The sequence below is a fragment of the Peromyscus eremicus genome, chromosome 22, assembly GCF_949786415.1.
Source record: "Peromyscus eremicus chromosome 22, PerEre_H2_v1, whole genome shotgun sequence".
Taxonomy (NCBI): Eukaryota; Metazoa; Chordata; class Mammalia; order Rodentia; family Cricetidae; genus Peromyscus; species Peromyscus eremicus.
Genome location: NC_081437.1, coordinates 8926029 through 8942440, shown reverse-complemented (window position 1 = coordinate 8942440; position 16412 = coordinate 8926029). Strand labels below are relative to the sequence as shown.

At 54.2% G+C, this 16412-nt stretch overlaps 1 protein-coding gene across 1 annotated transcript; it reads right to left on the bottom strand.

Moving 5' to 3' along the window:
- Positions 1 to 8316: 8316 nt before the first annotated feature.
- Six2 (SIX homeobox 2) lies at positions 8317 to 12027 on the bottom strand. The gene is made up of 2 exons (XM_059248386.1): positions 11468 to 12027; positions 8317 to 9480 (listed from the first exon to the last, which is right to left on the bottom strand). Exons 1-2 carry the CDS (start codon positions 12025 to 12027, stop codon positions 9150 to 9152), a joined length of 891 nt encoding a protein of 296 aa, XP_059104369.1. The 3' UTR covers positions 8317 to 9149.
- Between the last annotated feature and the right edge of the window lie 4385 nt (positions 12028 to 16412).

The window sequence follows — 16412 nt, the reverse complement described above, 5'->3', positions numbered from 1 at the left end:
AGAGCCCACCACCTGCCCACAATGGAGTTTGTCTACCCGGCATGGCCTTCCTCACACTGCTATGCCCCAGTGTGGATGGTGCCTGCCGGGCCAGGGACACTGGGAACTGGATTATCTGAGTTGTTGCAACAAATAGATTACAAAAAACGTGATGGATAAGATACAAGTGAAGTTCGTGTCTTCCTTAATCTGGAGCAGCTATTCCAGGGTGTTCTTTTGGGGTGGGAAGTGGTGCTCTAGTCCATGCAGTCATGTAGGAACCCAGGCTAGTGAACTTCCATCTCCAGTGAATGACTTACTAGGTCACTCCAGCCATTGCTGTTCAAGCCATGGCAGGTAGAAGCAGCACAGATGCCTCTGGGTTTACAGTGGCCTCACATCCCAGTAAGCCCATTGCAACATGACAATATCACAAGATGGAGGTTTCTACTAGAGGCAACCCACCAGTTACCCTAGATTAACAACACAGCATACTGCAGAGTGTTAAGTCTCCCTGGGGCTAGCCGAGAGCATCATCCGTACAAAAGAGAACTATACTGCACATAGCTAGCCTTGGCAAAGATCAAAATCCAACACCCAGCCAGGCAGTGGTGGTGCATGCCTTTAATCCCAACACTTGGGAGGCAGAGCCAGGCGGATCTCTGTGAGTTCGAGGCCAGCCTGGACTACCAAGTGAGTTCCAGGAAAGGTGCAAAGCTACACAGAGAAACCCTGTCTCGAAAAAAACAAAACAACAACAACAACAAACAAACAAACAAACAAAATCCAACACCCAAGGTCTGCCTAGTGCAGATTGTCTTGGCACCACCTTGGACCAGCCACCACGCTCATGGTGCCTTTTCCTGCTCTTGGCTTCAGCTCTGGAAGCTGGCCTGTGTTGAGCACACTAGGCTCAGAGCAGGTTCTGGAGGACACTGCTAATGGATTTGGCAGATTTTTAGTCTCTTGGTGTCTGTTTTGGTGCCGAAAACATCACAATTGCCCATTGGCAGTGTGGCACTATTTGTGGCCCCAGCTCCTTGTTCCTTGGGGTAGGGGGGCAGCAGCTGCCTCACTGAGCCTTGCCTGACTCTGTAGATGCGTCTTGGCTCCATCTATCAGAGGTGTCATCACTTCCTTTCCCTGGAGCCTTGTTTCCACTTAGTCCTTGACCCTCCTCCAGATCTCTTCCTATTATTTAGTATTGCCTTCAGGGTCACTGCTTCGTCTATTCCTTTAAAGTTGTGGTTCTCAACCTTCCTAATGCTGCGACCCTTTAATACAGTTCCTCATGACGTGGTGACCCTCCCAACCATAAAATTATTTCCATTGCTACTTCAGAACTATAATTCTGCTACTGTTAAGAACTGTAATGTAAATATTGGTGTTTTCTGATGGTCTTAGGTGGCCCCTGTGAAAAGGTCGTTTGACCCCAAAGAGGTCACAACCCATAGGTTGAGAACTGCTTTTGTAAAGACCAATGAATAAATGATAAAGTGGGGCTTGATTTCTACACATAAGCCTCCATAATGACATTAGGGTCAAGTTAGTGTAAACAAAAATCTTACCTCTCTGCACACTGTCTCTAGCTGAAAAAGACAAAACAAAACAAAACAAAACAACTAGCTTTGAGCTGGCAGGATGTCTCAGGGAACAAAGGTACCTGCCTCCAAGCCTGACAACCTGATTTCAATACCTGGAACCCACATAGTAAGAGAGAACCAACTCCTGCAAACTCTCTCTGATCTCTCTCTACATGAGTGTTATGGCACACACACACACACACACACACACACACACATACACACACACACAACCAACACAACTGTAAAAAAAAAACAATTACAACAAAACCATAGCCCTTTGGACATCACTCATGGGGCTTTGGTTTTGCTTTGTTTTGAAATTCTCTGTCTAAGCAAATCCTTGGTTCCCAGCTCTTTGCTGAGAACCTTAAATGACAGACCTTCAAGCAAGGCTCATGTTCTCAGTTCCAGCCCCTTTCCCCAGCTTCCCTTTGGTGGCCCTTTTAGTTGTCTTATGGGTCCATTGTTCTGATTTGAGGGGCATCAATGTACTGTCTTTATAGCGCTATCTAGACAGACCCCCAAGATGGGAGCCCTCTCTCTGAACCCTTGCCCTAACCCCAAAGAGGACAAACTTTATTCTTTGGGCTGTTTTGGGATCTGGTAGTTCCTCAAAACTCACCTCAAAAAACAGAATATAAAGACCTTTCCTTAGACCTTGTTGCCTCAGAAGAATCACACACAATTAATTCCCTGAGCCTTCGTCAAATGAAGGTTGGAATCACCTGCCTATCCGTTTGTCCAGGCTAGTTGTATGTCAACTTGACAAAAGCTAGAGTCATATGAGGGGAGGGGACCTCAGTTGAGAAAATGCCTCCATAAGATCCAGCTATTAAGCATTTTCTTAATTAATGATTGATGGGGAGGGTCCAGCTCATTGTAGGTGGTATCATTCCTGGGCTGGTGGTTCTGGGTTCTATAAGAAAGCAGGCTGAATAAGCCAGGGGAAGCAAGCCAGTAAGCAACACTCCTCCATGGACTCTGCTTCAGCTCCTGCCGCCAGGTTCCTGCCCTGTTTGAGTTCCTGTCCTGACCTCCTTCAGTGATGGACAGTGCTGTGGGCACTTTCCTCCCCAAGTTTCTTTGGTCCTTAGTGTTTCATCACAGCAATCATAACCCCAACTAAGACACCAATATAATTTCCAATGTCAAACAATAGGATGCTCGGGAGGTGACTGACAGACTCTAAGTCTCCATAGAAATTCTGGAAGCTGTGTATACTGTGTTGCTTTTAGAAACTGCTCAGCATCTTTTGTTTTTCTAAGTCCTCTAGGAAGAAGTCACTCATACTTCCTGGCTCCATTCCTCAACCTTCTCACCTTCTTCACTTTTACTCTTTTCCTTATGGACTACTCACCCCCTTCATCCGTTCAAGTGGCCCCTGGTGGCTTTCCGGAGACTCTGATGGGTGTTCTACAGAAAAATAAGATCCTACGCACCCTGTTTTGAAACTGACAGAATCACTTCCGAGAGAGTGTGAACCACTAAAGCTCCTGCTGGCTGAGAAGGGGATGGGTGACTGCTCTCCGAGAGGCCCAGTGAGGAGGGATTCACCGGGATGGGCCAGCTGTCTCCTGGCCTTCCTCACATCCCAGTGGAAAACAGTGGGAAGGAAGCGACAGCTCTAATGTATGGCTTGCTGGAAGAAAGCCACATCTCTGACCAGGGCCAGAGTAGCACGGAGGAGAATCCTACAAACAACTCAAATTGGGGTCCTCAGGTGTCCGGTTAGCCTCACCCTTCCCTTCCCAGCATAATGGCCCCGGGTGAGGTGGGAGACACATTGGGTGGGCAGAGAGATCAACAGGCTCACCTTGGGGGCTCGAGGTTTTATTTTAACTCTGTATAACCAGCAGTGGATGAATACCCGGTGCAGCTTAGCCTGCTAGAGGGCTCGCGGGGGGGGGGGGGGGGGGGGAGAACTGGCAGTTACCAAACTGTCGCAGAGCTAAGTTTTTTTCCTAAACTGTAACCTGCAAACCCCGCTATTGCACCTCACCTGCAGCTGGCCCCAAGTCCTCCGGCGGTGGCGACAGAACCAGCGCCATCCCTGCCACTCAGAGCCCCAGGACCAGGAACCCCTGCTCTCATTCTGAGCACCGCGCTCCCTCGGAGGCAGCTCCTGACTCGAGAAGACCATGAGCTACAGTCTCCAAGGTCTATTTCAAATGTCCTATCGTCCCCGGGAACCCGTCCCGCTCAGGCAAATTCTCTAACCTGGGCCTTCAGTTTCCCTTACCCATAGCGACAGCGTGTTTGCACCGCTGTAGCGAGAAGGAAGCAGATATTATAAGTCAGCATGGAACAACAGCTCCGCAAGTCACTCGCTAATTCTGCCAGCAACGAACTTCTCGGCCAGCGAGCCCCTGCCTGGATAGTCTCATCAGCCCGGCTTAAAGCCCGGGGAGAAACGGAATCAAGGGCCTTGGTACCGCAAAGACCCGCGCGCTGCTGCTCACTGTCCCGCAGAATGAACCGCTCTCTTCTGACAGGCCCTTAGGCAGTCAAGTCCGACCGCTTGCTGGGGCTGGAGGGGAAGAAGATCTGGATCCCGGAGAAAGCATCCGAATCCCAGGCACTGGCCTGTCAGAACCTAGTACCTTGGGAAAGCGGAGGCAAAGTCTTCCCGGCTCAGCCGGCTTCCCGGATGGCCAGCTTGTAGCGGGTCCAAAACCTCAAGGCCTCTGCCCCCCCCCCCCCCCCCCAGGCCACACGGGCTCAGACGGGAGTGCCTGGAGCTTCTTCGCAATCGGTGGTACCCGACTGCCCTGGTCCCTAGGAAGCCGATTCGGGAACAAAGTGGACCGAGACCCGGCTTGGGCCACTTGTCAGAGTGTCTCTGACTGAGAGGCCGTCCTCAGAATTCAGGTGCTCTGCGTACATCCGGCCTGTGCTAGATTTTATCTTAGCCCTGACGGGGTCGAGGGTTGGGAGTATCTAGAGAAGGTCTGCCTAAATGTCCTTCCTTGTGTCGGGTGGCCTTTGCTCATCAACCAACCATCTACGCAGGCAGGGACGCGGTCTTGCTGTGACTCCATTGGAGGGCGCCCAGTCTGCTTTTTTACACTGGGATTTCACCCTCTACCCTGGAGAAATTATTTCCCAACCTCAGTCTCACAGACACCAGCAGACTTTCCACAAGAGACTCCTCTGGAGCAGCATACGGCGGCCTTAGCCTTGGTACCAGGATGCTTTAGGCTGGGGCTCACAACTCCCACCCCTAAACTCGGGGGCAGGAATTCTTCCTTCCCTCTGCATCACCCGGAGGTGGCCAGGAGGTGCAGGTCTCTCGCAGTGAGGGCTGCTTGCAACGGATTGGGATCAAGCAGTGAGAAAAGAAGAGGCTAATCTGGGCCAGCCCAGGCACATTGCTCTTTGGTGGAGGCTCACCCATTTCAGAACAACCTCTGTACCCCTAAGAGCTCTGGACACTTACCAGCTCTCCGACTGGCACGCCTCTGTATTCAGTCACTCTCTCAACTCACAGCACGCACATCTAGTCTCACCATACCTCTTGAACACCGTTGCCCTTCTCACATCTTTCAGGACACTCTTGAGGTCTCAGTCACCCCAGCTCAGAAGGCTGAAGTCACAGGGATAGAATAGGGACAACTCTAATTTGGTCCTTCCTGACGGGTCCCTCAACACAAAAGTCTTGGTCTTTCTTCCAGAGTTTCTGCACGTTCTGAGAGCCAAAGAGCTGCGGAGGTGATTCCGATTCTTTGCTCTGCCATAGGCACCCAGGCTCTGCTGTCCTCCTAGAAGCCCAGTGTTTTCTTCCCACGTCTTCCTGGCTCTGGTTTACTCTTTCCTGGCTGTAGATGCCAGAATCACCAACTGCTTCTTCGCAGACAGAGACAGATGCCGCTCCCTTAAAGATTCTGACCCAAGTACCCCAGAAGACCACCACTGCAGGTGGAGAGGGCTTGCCCCTCTGAACCCCCGGTGGTTCAGAGTTTTTAAACCCCAAAACAGAGTTTCTTTTTTTAGGTCTTGTCAGCTCTCCATTATGACTGGATCCTGCTGTCTCCATTTCTGTTCTCACTACAGGGCTGTGTGAGTCTATATGTGGGTACCTGCTTAGGAACAAATTGAAGGACATCCTTGACAGACTCTCAAGAGAGCAGGAATAAGACTGGATATTCCCATGATGCAAGGCAAAACTCTTTGGCTGCTGGTGGGGTGGGGGTGGGGGGTGGGGAGCTAGGGAATGGGGGTGGGGTGGGGGCTCTAAGAGGTGGATGGAAGAAGGTCTCTAAGAGTCCTGTTCCACAGAGTCTGACAAGACTGGTGTTTGTTTGCTTGTTTTTAACCAGTCAATATCTGTATAGTATGTCCAGTTCTCATGTTCTAATGGGAACCACAGCTGGGAGTAGCTTATACTGATAGATTCAGTGGACTTCTGCACCCCCCTTCCCTTCCAGTGTTTAAATACATACGTAGCTGCTGGGAGCAGAGTGAAAGGCAGAAGTTCCAGCAAGTTGAACTGCTCTGAAATCACTTTAAGGAAAACAGCCTTGGAACTGACCCCCTGCCCCCTACTGGCGCTCCTGAGCTTAGAGCAGGGATCACACCCTGATCAGCTACCCCCTCTAGGCTGGGATCCTTTCGGTCTCTAAAGCCCCTCTGCAAGGCTTTGCTCTGACGTCATCAGGGTATCCTGCCGGGACTGGTAGTGGGCAGGGGCAGCAGAGGACAGTTGTGGACTTTACTGTTTCTTGGAGATAAGCCTGATGTGGAGAGAGCCTGATGTATACATGGACTGTGAGTTCACACACGCTGGACAGGTTCACTTGCACACTACCTTACACGTAAATCCATTAAGGGAGAGCGCTTGTGTGACAATGTGTTGAGAATCCATGTGCTTGCTAATGTGTTTGAGTGTGAGAATTAACATGGACGCTGCTGCATTCTGTTTCCCTGGAAGGCTCTATCGCAATAGGGCTTTGGTGCTGTTCAAAATGAACGGCATATAGCCGGTTCCAAATAATTGTGTAATCAAAGTGAAATGTGTGTCTTCTTTTCCATGTGATAATTTAACAGTCTGTTTTCCTGTGAGCGTGGGACTAGGGTTGACTTGGAACACGGAGGCTACTGGATTTTCCTTATCCAGCGAAGTAATTGTGCAGAAGTGTGGGCTATGACATCACCAAGCAGTCTGGCCAAGTGGACTGACAGAGGCAGCTCCGTTTGGAACTCTCCAGTCAGACCTTCAGGCAGTAGCTGCTCGCTCTGCTTGCCTCAAGTTAGAGGAAGCTGGGATGCTCAGTCTATACGAGAGCAAACCAGTTCCAGAAAGCACTTGAGACATTTCCTGAAAGCAGGGGCTGGCGAAGAGGCCAAGGACGCTCCAGGGGCTGGGCTCTCTCTTCTAAGCAGAAGTGCAGGAGCCCTGGGTGTCCCGCCAGGTAGAGGAATCCAGCCTCCATGAGTCTTCCAGGTGTGTATATTCATTCCTCTTGAACTCCAGGCCCGCGCAACAGTGTGACCTTAGTTCATTCAATTGCCTGAGTCATGGGTGAAGAAACTCTTGATAAAAAATTTCAAGAGAAGAGTTCTGATGAGTTTATAGTCGCAACAAGAAGTGTTGGTTTTATTAGAGAGGAGACGTCCCAAGGTCCTAGGGCCCAGCAAATGACTCTTCCCCTCCATCCCTTCCAGACCAGGGTGGGCACCACCACCCTGGTAGTCCTGTTCCATAATCATGTAACCACTACTACTGCGAACCAATACAGACAACTTCCTCCTTATTCTTGCCTGATTTGGATCTGTCTGGACCAGCCTGGACGTGTTGGATAAAAGGGGGCTAGAACTCCTTAAATAATACTGTAGGTTTCTTTACAGCCAGAGCGGCAATCGCAGCACGCCACACTCAGGAGCCCCTAGGTCTGCCCCTGGGAACCACTGCACCCACTTGCTGGCACCCACTTGTTGGCATCCACGACACTGGCCCTCCGCTGGCGGTCCGCTCTCCTTCACTGTACCCAGTGCAGGTCGCCGAACTCAGAGACGTTTCCTCCTCCACAGTGAGCCAAGGGTGTGCTCTGGAAACACAGGTCCCAGCCGTTCCTCCTGGTCGGGCGAATCTGCCCAGACTGTCTAGAACTGCCTCCAGTTCTAGTGACTTCGACCATGCTGAGAAGTAATTCCGACTCAAAACTTCCCAGTCCAATTTTTCCTCCCGGACCCCACAACTCCAAACTCGTTTACCACCTCGGCACGCAGGCTTTCAACTCCCTCTACATCTCCAGTGGTGGTGTGTGTGTGTTTGTGTGTGTGTGTGGGGGGGTGTCAGGCGGGGGTTCTGCTGTGGTGGCTGCGATGGAAGCCGGAAGTCTGGTCCTTGTTTCTGCAGAGCTCTCTGCGGAGAAAAGGGACTTAGGTCTTAACGGGAGGAGGCTTCAGTCTCATCCCTTATCCTTGCCAGAGACACACTGCGAGGGAAGGCCAGTCCAGGTTTCCGGGACTCCGCCCGAGGGTCACTGCCCAGAACTGCCCACCCCGGGGTACCCAGTCTCTGTAGGGAAATCAGACGCTGTTACACGCCAGGCCAACCGGGCCTTGGGGCATATATCCATATATTTATGATTTCTAATTTTATTATAAAATAAAAGCAGAAATATCTCCCGACGAACATTCACATGAGGGCATAAAAGGGGAAAGGCAAGTCTGCGGCTGGGGAGGCACTCTGGGCTGGGAGCAAGGAGGCCACAGTCCCAGGAGGAAGAGGAGAACCAGCGTGGTGGGAAGGAGGGAGCGAGGGAGGTGGAAAGAGGGAGAGGGAGGGAGGGAGGAAGAGAGGGAAGGAGAGAGAGAAAGAGAGAGAGAGAGAGAGAGAGAGAGAGAGAGAGAGAGAGAGAAAGAGAGAGAGAGAGAGAGAGAGTCATATGGGACTGTTCAGGGGCTTCCGGGGTGCAGCCCTTTCTTGTTCATTTATTAATCAAAAAGCTGGCACCTTAGGCTCACACTGCGTGGAGGCGGGTCTTTGAGGACCAAAGGCCCAGGATGTCTAACTTCCTTCACACGGACTCCCAGAAAGTTCGAGAAGGAGAGGACTCAAAAAAGATGACTGGAAGACTAAGGGTATGATGTGTGAAAATCAGGGGAGAGAGAGAGAGAGAGAGAGAGAGAGAGAGAGAGAGAGAGAGAGAGATCGCTCTAGAAATTTAGAAGGAAAGGGAAAAAGAGAAGAAGCAAGAGGGGAAAGAGAAAAGAAATGGAAAGAGGAGAATTTAAAAAAAAACTGAAAAGAAAGCAGAGGAAAGAAACGAGAAGGGATAAGAGATGAGAAAAATCGGGGTGGTGGTGGTTTATAATTTATTCCCTTGCCTGGTTCAAGATCGAGTCTCTGGCCTCCAAAGGACCTCAAAAGCAACTTGTTGAGAAGGAATCCCCCAAAGGGCCCCCGAGCAGACAGTACTCCACTTTGTCCCGCTGGCCAGTTCTGCTGCTCCTGCGTGGCGTGGCGTGGCGTGGCGTGGCCCTCTTCTAGTACCGGGTACGGACTCCAGCACCTAGCGCCCTCCCGCACCGCCTCTCAAGTCCCCGCACCGAGCTCGGAAAGCAAGTGCCGGGAGCCGAGTTCTAGGAGCCCAGGTCCACAAGGTTGGCAGACATGGGGTTGAGTATGGAGTCCTGCAGGCTGTGGTGGTGCTGCAGTGGGTCCGTGCCGCCTCCACCGGGCACTGGCACGGGGACTGCGCTCGGGCCGGGAGGGTGGCCTAAACTGTGCAGGGAGGGCAGCCCAGGGGGCGGCGGCGGGCTGAGCAGCAGTGCGGGACTGGACGACGAGTGGTCTGGCGTCCCCGACGGCGTCTTCTCGTCCTCGGAGCTGCCTAGCACCGACTTGCCGCTGCCGTTGAGCGAGGAAGCCAGCGGGTTGTGGCTGCCGGAATTGGAGTTCTCGCTGTTCTCCCTGCAAGCGCAGGAGTAAAGCACTGGGGTCAGTGGGAAACCGAGGCCACTCAGAGCCACCCCTCAGGACGCCAGCGCCGGAGGCCCGTCTCAGGACTCGGTGCCTCTGCGGTTGCTAAAGAGCGTTTTCGGTTTCTACCAGTTTTGACACCCTGCGTTTGGTTCTTTGTGGTTCTTTGTGGTTCTTGTCCTTCTCCCGGGATCAGCCCACTTTCTTAATCTCATGACTACCTTTCCCTCTCTCTCTGTATGTGCGGTCCTAGGCTCCCACTCCATCTCTCCCCCGGAGCAGAGGCACCAAGGCAGGGTGCCTGGAGATGAGGGGATGAGAAGGTAGAGCCTGGGTTTTCAAATCACTTAGGCTGGACAAACTAGGTTTGCTGGGTAGCAGTGGGGACAGAAACTCCAGGTACAGCGATCCCAGCTGAGGGGCCCACTTGGAGTTGGGTAAGCACAGGCCTCCTGTCCTTTGCTTTTCTCTGCCCGAGGGAAACTCCTGTTGCAGATAGGGCTTGGGCTCCTGAGAATTCCTTCCCTGATTCCAAACTGAGCAGGCTCTGTGAGCTCTATTTGACTGGGCATAAGGATCAGGCTTAGAGAATGGACTTTCTCCCTCCCTAGCCATCTCCTGGAATATTTAGCCAGGGGACTGGAGAGCCACCCCTGGGGGAAGCTAGAAGGAAGATCGGGGTGGTTAGGGCTGGCCTGGGTCTTTCTGTCATAACCAGAGCCCCAGGGACAAAATCTGCATTTCTCACCTGGGGCCTGGTCAGAAACCCTAGCTGTACTGTGCCAGCCTGAGTGAACCCAGCATCAAGAGCCCACCTCCTGTCCTGCTTTTGTGGACAGTCGCTGCCCGGCTGTGTGTATTTGAAATCCTGGGTAAAATCTCCATGTGGATTCCTAACAGTTGTTCTTTCTGATCTCTTGAGAGAGCATCCCCAGGGCTTGTAGTTCTGCCAGTGAGACCTCATCACCACGGAATAATTGAAACTTCAAGTAATTGAAACTTCAAGGTTTCAAATACCTAGATCCAGTCTGCAGCCTAATCATCTTTCACACTGTTCAGCACGCTTCCCTGGGACTAGGATCATTGAAACTCTGTGTTGAACACACCTTACACCACCGAACCCAGGTGTCTTGTTTTGCCGTTAAAGGAGAGATTCTGTTCCCATACCCCGTTTCTCTCTAGTTCCCTCGTGGAGATTAAAGTTCGGAGCCGGTTGCAGCCAGGGCCTCAACGCTTAGGTTAGTTTGGCATTCCGAGAGGAAATACAACTCGCAGCCCTTCCGCAGATCTCAGTTTACCTCACACACCCGACTTGCCCATCAAAGAGAGCAGGACCCGAGGAGAGAAAGGCCAAGGGTCTGGCAAGTCCTGGAAGGCTTGCTGGATTCAGCAGGCCTGAAAAGAGGTATGTGTTTGTCTTCTCTTCCACAGCTGACACTTCCTCCCCAGGGCCCTTCATTTCTCTGTCCTTTCCACGCGCGGAATAATTCCCGACTCCCTTGCCCTCAGCTCTTCCGTCCAGACAAGGAATATCCTTGCCCAGATATTGCCTTCATTGCCCGGATAATACTTGGGAGGCTCCAATCCCAGCTCTGACCCCTAAAAAAAAAACTTACTTTGACCCGGAGGTGACTTCTCTGATCCCTTATGCCCTTGGTTGTTCGAGGAAGAGCAGGCCCTGAGCCTATGCCTACCTTGCAGGGGGATCCAGGCCTCTCTGAAACTCTTTTCCCCCCTATCTAGTCCACAAGCAACTAGGGAATTAGTTGAGAACTTATGCACTACTTTGCCCGCTTTAGACAAATTCCTGGCCGCTCGCTCAGTCTCCAGCAAAACCTAAGCGCTGTTTTGAGCCAGGCTGGGCTGCAGCCGGGAGCGTAACGTGGACCCGGGTCCAGCTTAATCACCTCCAGGAGCACATCATCCCCCACACCCTGGGGACCAGGGAAACTGGCGCCGATGCTCTACTTACTCGTACCTTTCCTTAGCCTCGGCCGCCCGGTCGCGCTGCCGCCGGTTTTTGAACCAGTTGCTGACCTGCGTGGTGGTGAGGCCGGTGGCCTCCGCCAGCTCGCGCTTCTCCCGCGGCGACGGGTAAGGGTTGTGCGCGTACCACTCGCGCAGCACGCTGCGGCTCTTCTCCTTGAAGCAGTAGCTGGTCTCCTCGCCGTCCCAGATGGAGCGCGGCAGCGGGAACTTGCGCCGCACGCGGTACTTGCCCACGGCGCCCAGGGGCCGGCCGCGCAGTTTCTCCGCCTCGATGTAGTGCGCTTTGAGCCACAGCTGCTGCAGCTTGGCGTGGTTGTGCGGCGAGAACTGGTGGCTCTCCAGGATTTTGTAGAGCTCGCGGAAGTTGCCCCGGTGGAAGGCCACCACGGCCTTGGCCTTGAGCACGCTTTCATTCTTGTGGAGGTGCTCGCAGGCGGGCAGCGACCAGAGGAAGCGACCCAGCCGCTCGATGTTGCCGCCCTGCTGCAGCACCTCGCACACGCACGCCACTTGCTCCTGCGTGAAGCCGAAGGTGGGCAGCATGGACATGGTGCCGGCTGCGCGCCCGCCCGCCCGCCCGCGCGCGCCCTCACCGAGCCTCGCGGCCCCGCATGGGCGCCTCCCCGCCGGCCTGGCCCGGCCGACAGGCGGGCGGGGCCCCCTGGCCAGGCGCTTGGCTCCCGGGCGGCTCCTGAGTCACTGCGGTCCGTCCTCGCTCCCGCCGTCGGCCCCGCGCAGCTCCGCGCCCCCGCCACCCGCGCGCCTCGCCCGCGCCCAAGCCCGGGGGCCGCCCGGGGCGCCGCTCCGCATGCTCTGCGCCCGCCCGCCGCTTGTTCGCTCGCTCCTCGCTCGCTCTCCCTCCCGTCTAGCTCGCTCGCAGCTTTTTTAATAATATTATTCTAAGCGGGCATGAGGCGCGGCGGCCCGCGCCCTGATTGGTCGGGTTATCTGACCCGGGGCCTGCCCGCGCCAGACAATAGTCGAGTCAAATTATTCGCCATGGAGACGCTGTCAGTCACCGGTAACCCGAGCCCCGGCGGCCGGGGCTGCTCCCCCCTGGCCGGCTCCGCTGACAGATCGCCCCGGCTCTGCACACAGCGAAGGGCGGCCGAGACAGGAGCCCCAGGCACTCCCAGAGCCTGGGAGGCGGAGAGGGGCCGGGCTGGGGCCCGAGACGGCGGTGATTGACGGGGCGGACGCCCAAAGAGCAAAGGAGGAGGAGGAGGGCCCCGAAGGAGGGGGGCTGAGTGGGGGGCCCCCCGAAGAAAAGAGGAGGACCGAGGTGGGAAGGGAAGGAAGAGGGTAGAAAGGAAAGCGGAGGACCGTTTGAGGGGGTGCCTTGCAGGAAGGAGAAAGAGGGGGAACAGAAGGAGCCTCCAAGGGGAAGAAGTGTGGGACACTTTATTTATTTTTCAAAACAAGGGCGACGCAACAGCCTTGCCCAGGCCTTGCCAGGTGCTCCAGCCCCGGCTGGGTCACCGCGTCGCTCGGAAGGTCGCAGCTGTCAGGCAGAGATACTGTAACCCTGGAGGAGGTCAGTGGGATGGAGAGTTTGGATTCTCTTAGCGGGGGACCCCTGGAAGACTTGGCTTTTCCAGCTGACAACGCCCCACCCCCATGCTAGAAACCCGGGACCCGAGCCGTCCTCCAGGGAAAGGGGGAGGAGGTGGGGAGAGAAGTCAGAGATTTGGCGGGGGCCGCAGCTGGACGCCTGAGAATCAACTTCCCGGAGGATCCCGCCTTTCCTTCCTTTCGAGCCGCCTGGCTGCCCCGCGGCCCGTACCGCCCCCACTCGGCGCGTTTCCCTCCTCGCCAGGCTGGGACTCAAGACTTTAACCCCACGGGGCCCAGGGCCCGAGAAGCTCCCGGCAGTCCTGTGTGGCCTCTGCGGAAGTTGACTCTTGGAAGGGACCAAGGCGCAAAAACCAAGGAGCCACAGAGACCCGCAGACTGCCCTCGGGGAGCCCAGGGCAGCCAGTGTAGGATGAGTGTAGCGTTTCCCCGGTGGCTAGTGCGCAGAGGGGAGAGGGGGCAGGATCTACCAACCTCCAGCCTCTCCACTTCTGGGCTAGGGTTCCCGGCCGCTTCAGCCGGAGAATCCGGCGCTGAGTTCCGGCATGAGGGGCCCTAGAGAAGGAGGGTAGGAGGTGCCCCTGCCTTTTGATTCTTTGTCAGAACACCTCAAGAAAACACGTGGTGCTGCTGCTTGGCCAAAAAAAAAAATTAATTAATTAATTAATTAAAAAAAAATAAAAAGCACAAGAAGGACAAGGGAGCCCTGGGGGCTATGCGCGGGGGAGGGGGTGTCCCCGCAGTTTCTAGGGTTCCAAAAGCCCGGGGCTTATTTTCTTGCCCAACTTGTCCTTTGCATATCCGTTCCCCCCTCCCCCGTTTCCCACCCAGGTTTTGGGCTGTAAGCTCCTAGTAATATTCTCAAAACTCGAGGCAGCACAGATGACAAGGTCTGTTTTCAGAGTAACTTTCAGACCTCATTTTGATTACCACCCCTGTAGGCGTTCTAAGGGAATGGAGAGACGGGTCCCGAAAATGGGCGAGTCTAGAGCCTCAGCTTTGATTTGGGTTTTTTTTTGCCCGTGGTTTGTGGGTGAGGTAGATATTTGTTTAAGGATCCAGCATGATTTGCTAAACTCCAGCTCGGCTCTAGAATGCCAAACGTCTTTCGGTGGTGACGCAAGCATGGGGCACTGGAGCGCTCAGAGATTCCCTAAGACTTTACTTTCTGGAGGCCTGTCCCCTTGAACTGAGGACACAGGACTGCCTAAGTAGGTGTTAAGCCAGCACAAGGAGAATAAGTTTCCTGCAGAAATCCAGATGTCGTCTTTGTAGTCTTCTTCTGTGAGTCGGGCAGATCTTAGTGTAGCCATGGCGTGGGGCTTGCCCTTGAGGGAGCTGTAAGGATCCTGGGAGACCTGGGAAATACATTCATTACCCAGACTACAGTGAGGCTCAGAGCATATCTTGCTACGTAGGGTGACCTACCTTTTCCAAGGGTCTCCCCTCAGCCACATAGTTAAAAGGATCCAGCTGATCCCAGCTCTGGTCACAGCCCACATAGGGCTTGTTTGTATTGTTGTTGTGGTTGTGGTTGTTGTTTGGTAAAGGAAGGCCAGAGAGAGAAAGAAGCACCCTGGTTGGGTGCTGGACCAGTTACTTCCTGGTGTAAGACTTTGAGCCTGTATCACCATTGTTAGCTGGGGCCTCAATGAACCCTTCTGGTGCTGGCCTACCTGTGTTGCCAAGGAGGATGCTCTCTGCAACCCCAGGCGTGGCTTGACCACAAACCTGCCCCTTCTGGGGCCTTTGAAACTTTCAGTTGATGGAACTTCTCCCAGGAGTGGGCCCAGCCAAGGCTGGAGATCCACAATTCTAGGCCTCCCGCGCTGCCTTCTTTGGGGTCCCCGTGTCACAGCTCAACCACCAACCCTGCCTGGAGCCTCCAGGCAATACTCAGGAGTAGGCAGAGCAGAACCCACGAGGGACCTGCCAGCCAGGGTGCCTGATGAAATGTCATTACCTAGCAAGCACAGAAAAAAACTGTAACCCCATTACCCAGTGCGTGAGTGTATCCCCTCCTTCCATCTTCCTCACAAACCAGTTCTAGCAGGTCTGGGCCAGAGAACGTCTCCGCAGCTGGGGGCCGAGCAGGATGCCTGCCCTAAAAAGGTTAGAATCTCAGTCAGGGTCTCCTCGAACTCAGTCGTCTCTGTCTGGCCCCTCCTTTACAGAATTTGCTACAAGACAGAACAGAGGTTGTCTGGGTGGGGATTTGATAGACAACCAGCGTGACCCTCAGAGAAGCTAGGCAAACTCAGCCCTCAGCCCTCACAGAGCAGCTGCTCGAGAGGCCTGTTAGTGCCAAGCCTTGGGTCTCTACTTGACCTCAGCTTTCAGCCTTATGCATTTCCCTCCACCCCGTCGTACACTCAAAAAAAAAAAAAAAAAGCTTGCATTAAAAGTTTGTTTCAGCGAGCACAGGCAGGGTACTTTATGGCCAGCACGGAGGAAACTTTTGTAAACGTTTGGGAATTTGCGATTCATTGAAATGTCTCCTTGCATTCCCAGCTGCGCTGGAAAATTCCCTGGGAGCTTCGGACTGTCTGGAAAGCAGTGTTGGGTGCGCCCCATGAGCTCACGCCGACGGGATTTCTTTGCTCCAGACTTTTGGACAGGGATGGTCTAAGGCCTTTGCGTCTGGAAATTGGCAGGAAACTTGCAGAATGGAGCACCCGAAGGCCACCACTGACCGGCGCCCATTGACCAGCGGACATCTGGCACACCGCACTCACGCACGGCCTTATGGGTGTCCCGAGGGCTTTCCCGGCTTTGGTTGGGGACTTTCGAAGTGAATCGGATGATCCAGTGGGAAGAAAGTACTCGCTATTTCCCAGGCCAGTGGACCAGAAGACCTTCGTTCTGGGCAAGCCCTTGTGACCCCCCAAAAAAAGAAGAAAGGGGAGTGGTTTCTCCATGCGAAAATCAGTGAAACAGAGCTTGTGTCTGCTTAATCTTTATTTTTCCTAGCCTTTATAAAGGCCGCAGAAATCCCCTGGACTGACTCCGGGTGCTGCTGCTGGCTGATACAAACGCCCGATCGGCGATGCTCTGTGAGGCTCAGAGATGGGCACGTCCGCCCTTCTGCGGGTCCGGGGTGCGGCGCTGGGCAGTGACTCTTGCTCTCTCTCTGCCACCAACTCTCCCCAACCTTCTTGGGCCTGAGCTGTGCGTTTCGTTGAAAGCGGGCCAGCAGCTCGAGCGGGTTTGCATGGCGGCCCTCTGCGCCTCCCCACCTGCCTCTGGCAGCTGCCAGGTCGGCTGTGTCTCCGCAAGTGATGCTGGCATTTGCAGACTCTGACACCCCGCGGTTTCTGTGTTGCTGGACGTGTAGGACCGCGTCAGATATTGGGTTACTGCTC

What these genes read in the sequence shown, in the direction of transcription:
- Six2 (XM_059248386.1), bottom strand. Translation starts at nt 12,027, where the DNA reads ATGTCCATGCTGCCCACCTTCGGCTTCACGCAGGAGCAAGTGGCGTGC. An exon ending in GCGGCCGAGGCTAAGGAAAG is followed by an intron (nt 9,481 to 11,467) that starts GTACGAGTAAGT and finishes CTGCGCTTGCAG; the next exon opens with GGAGAACAGCGAGAACTCCA.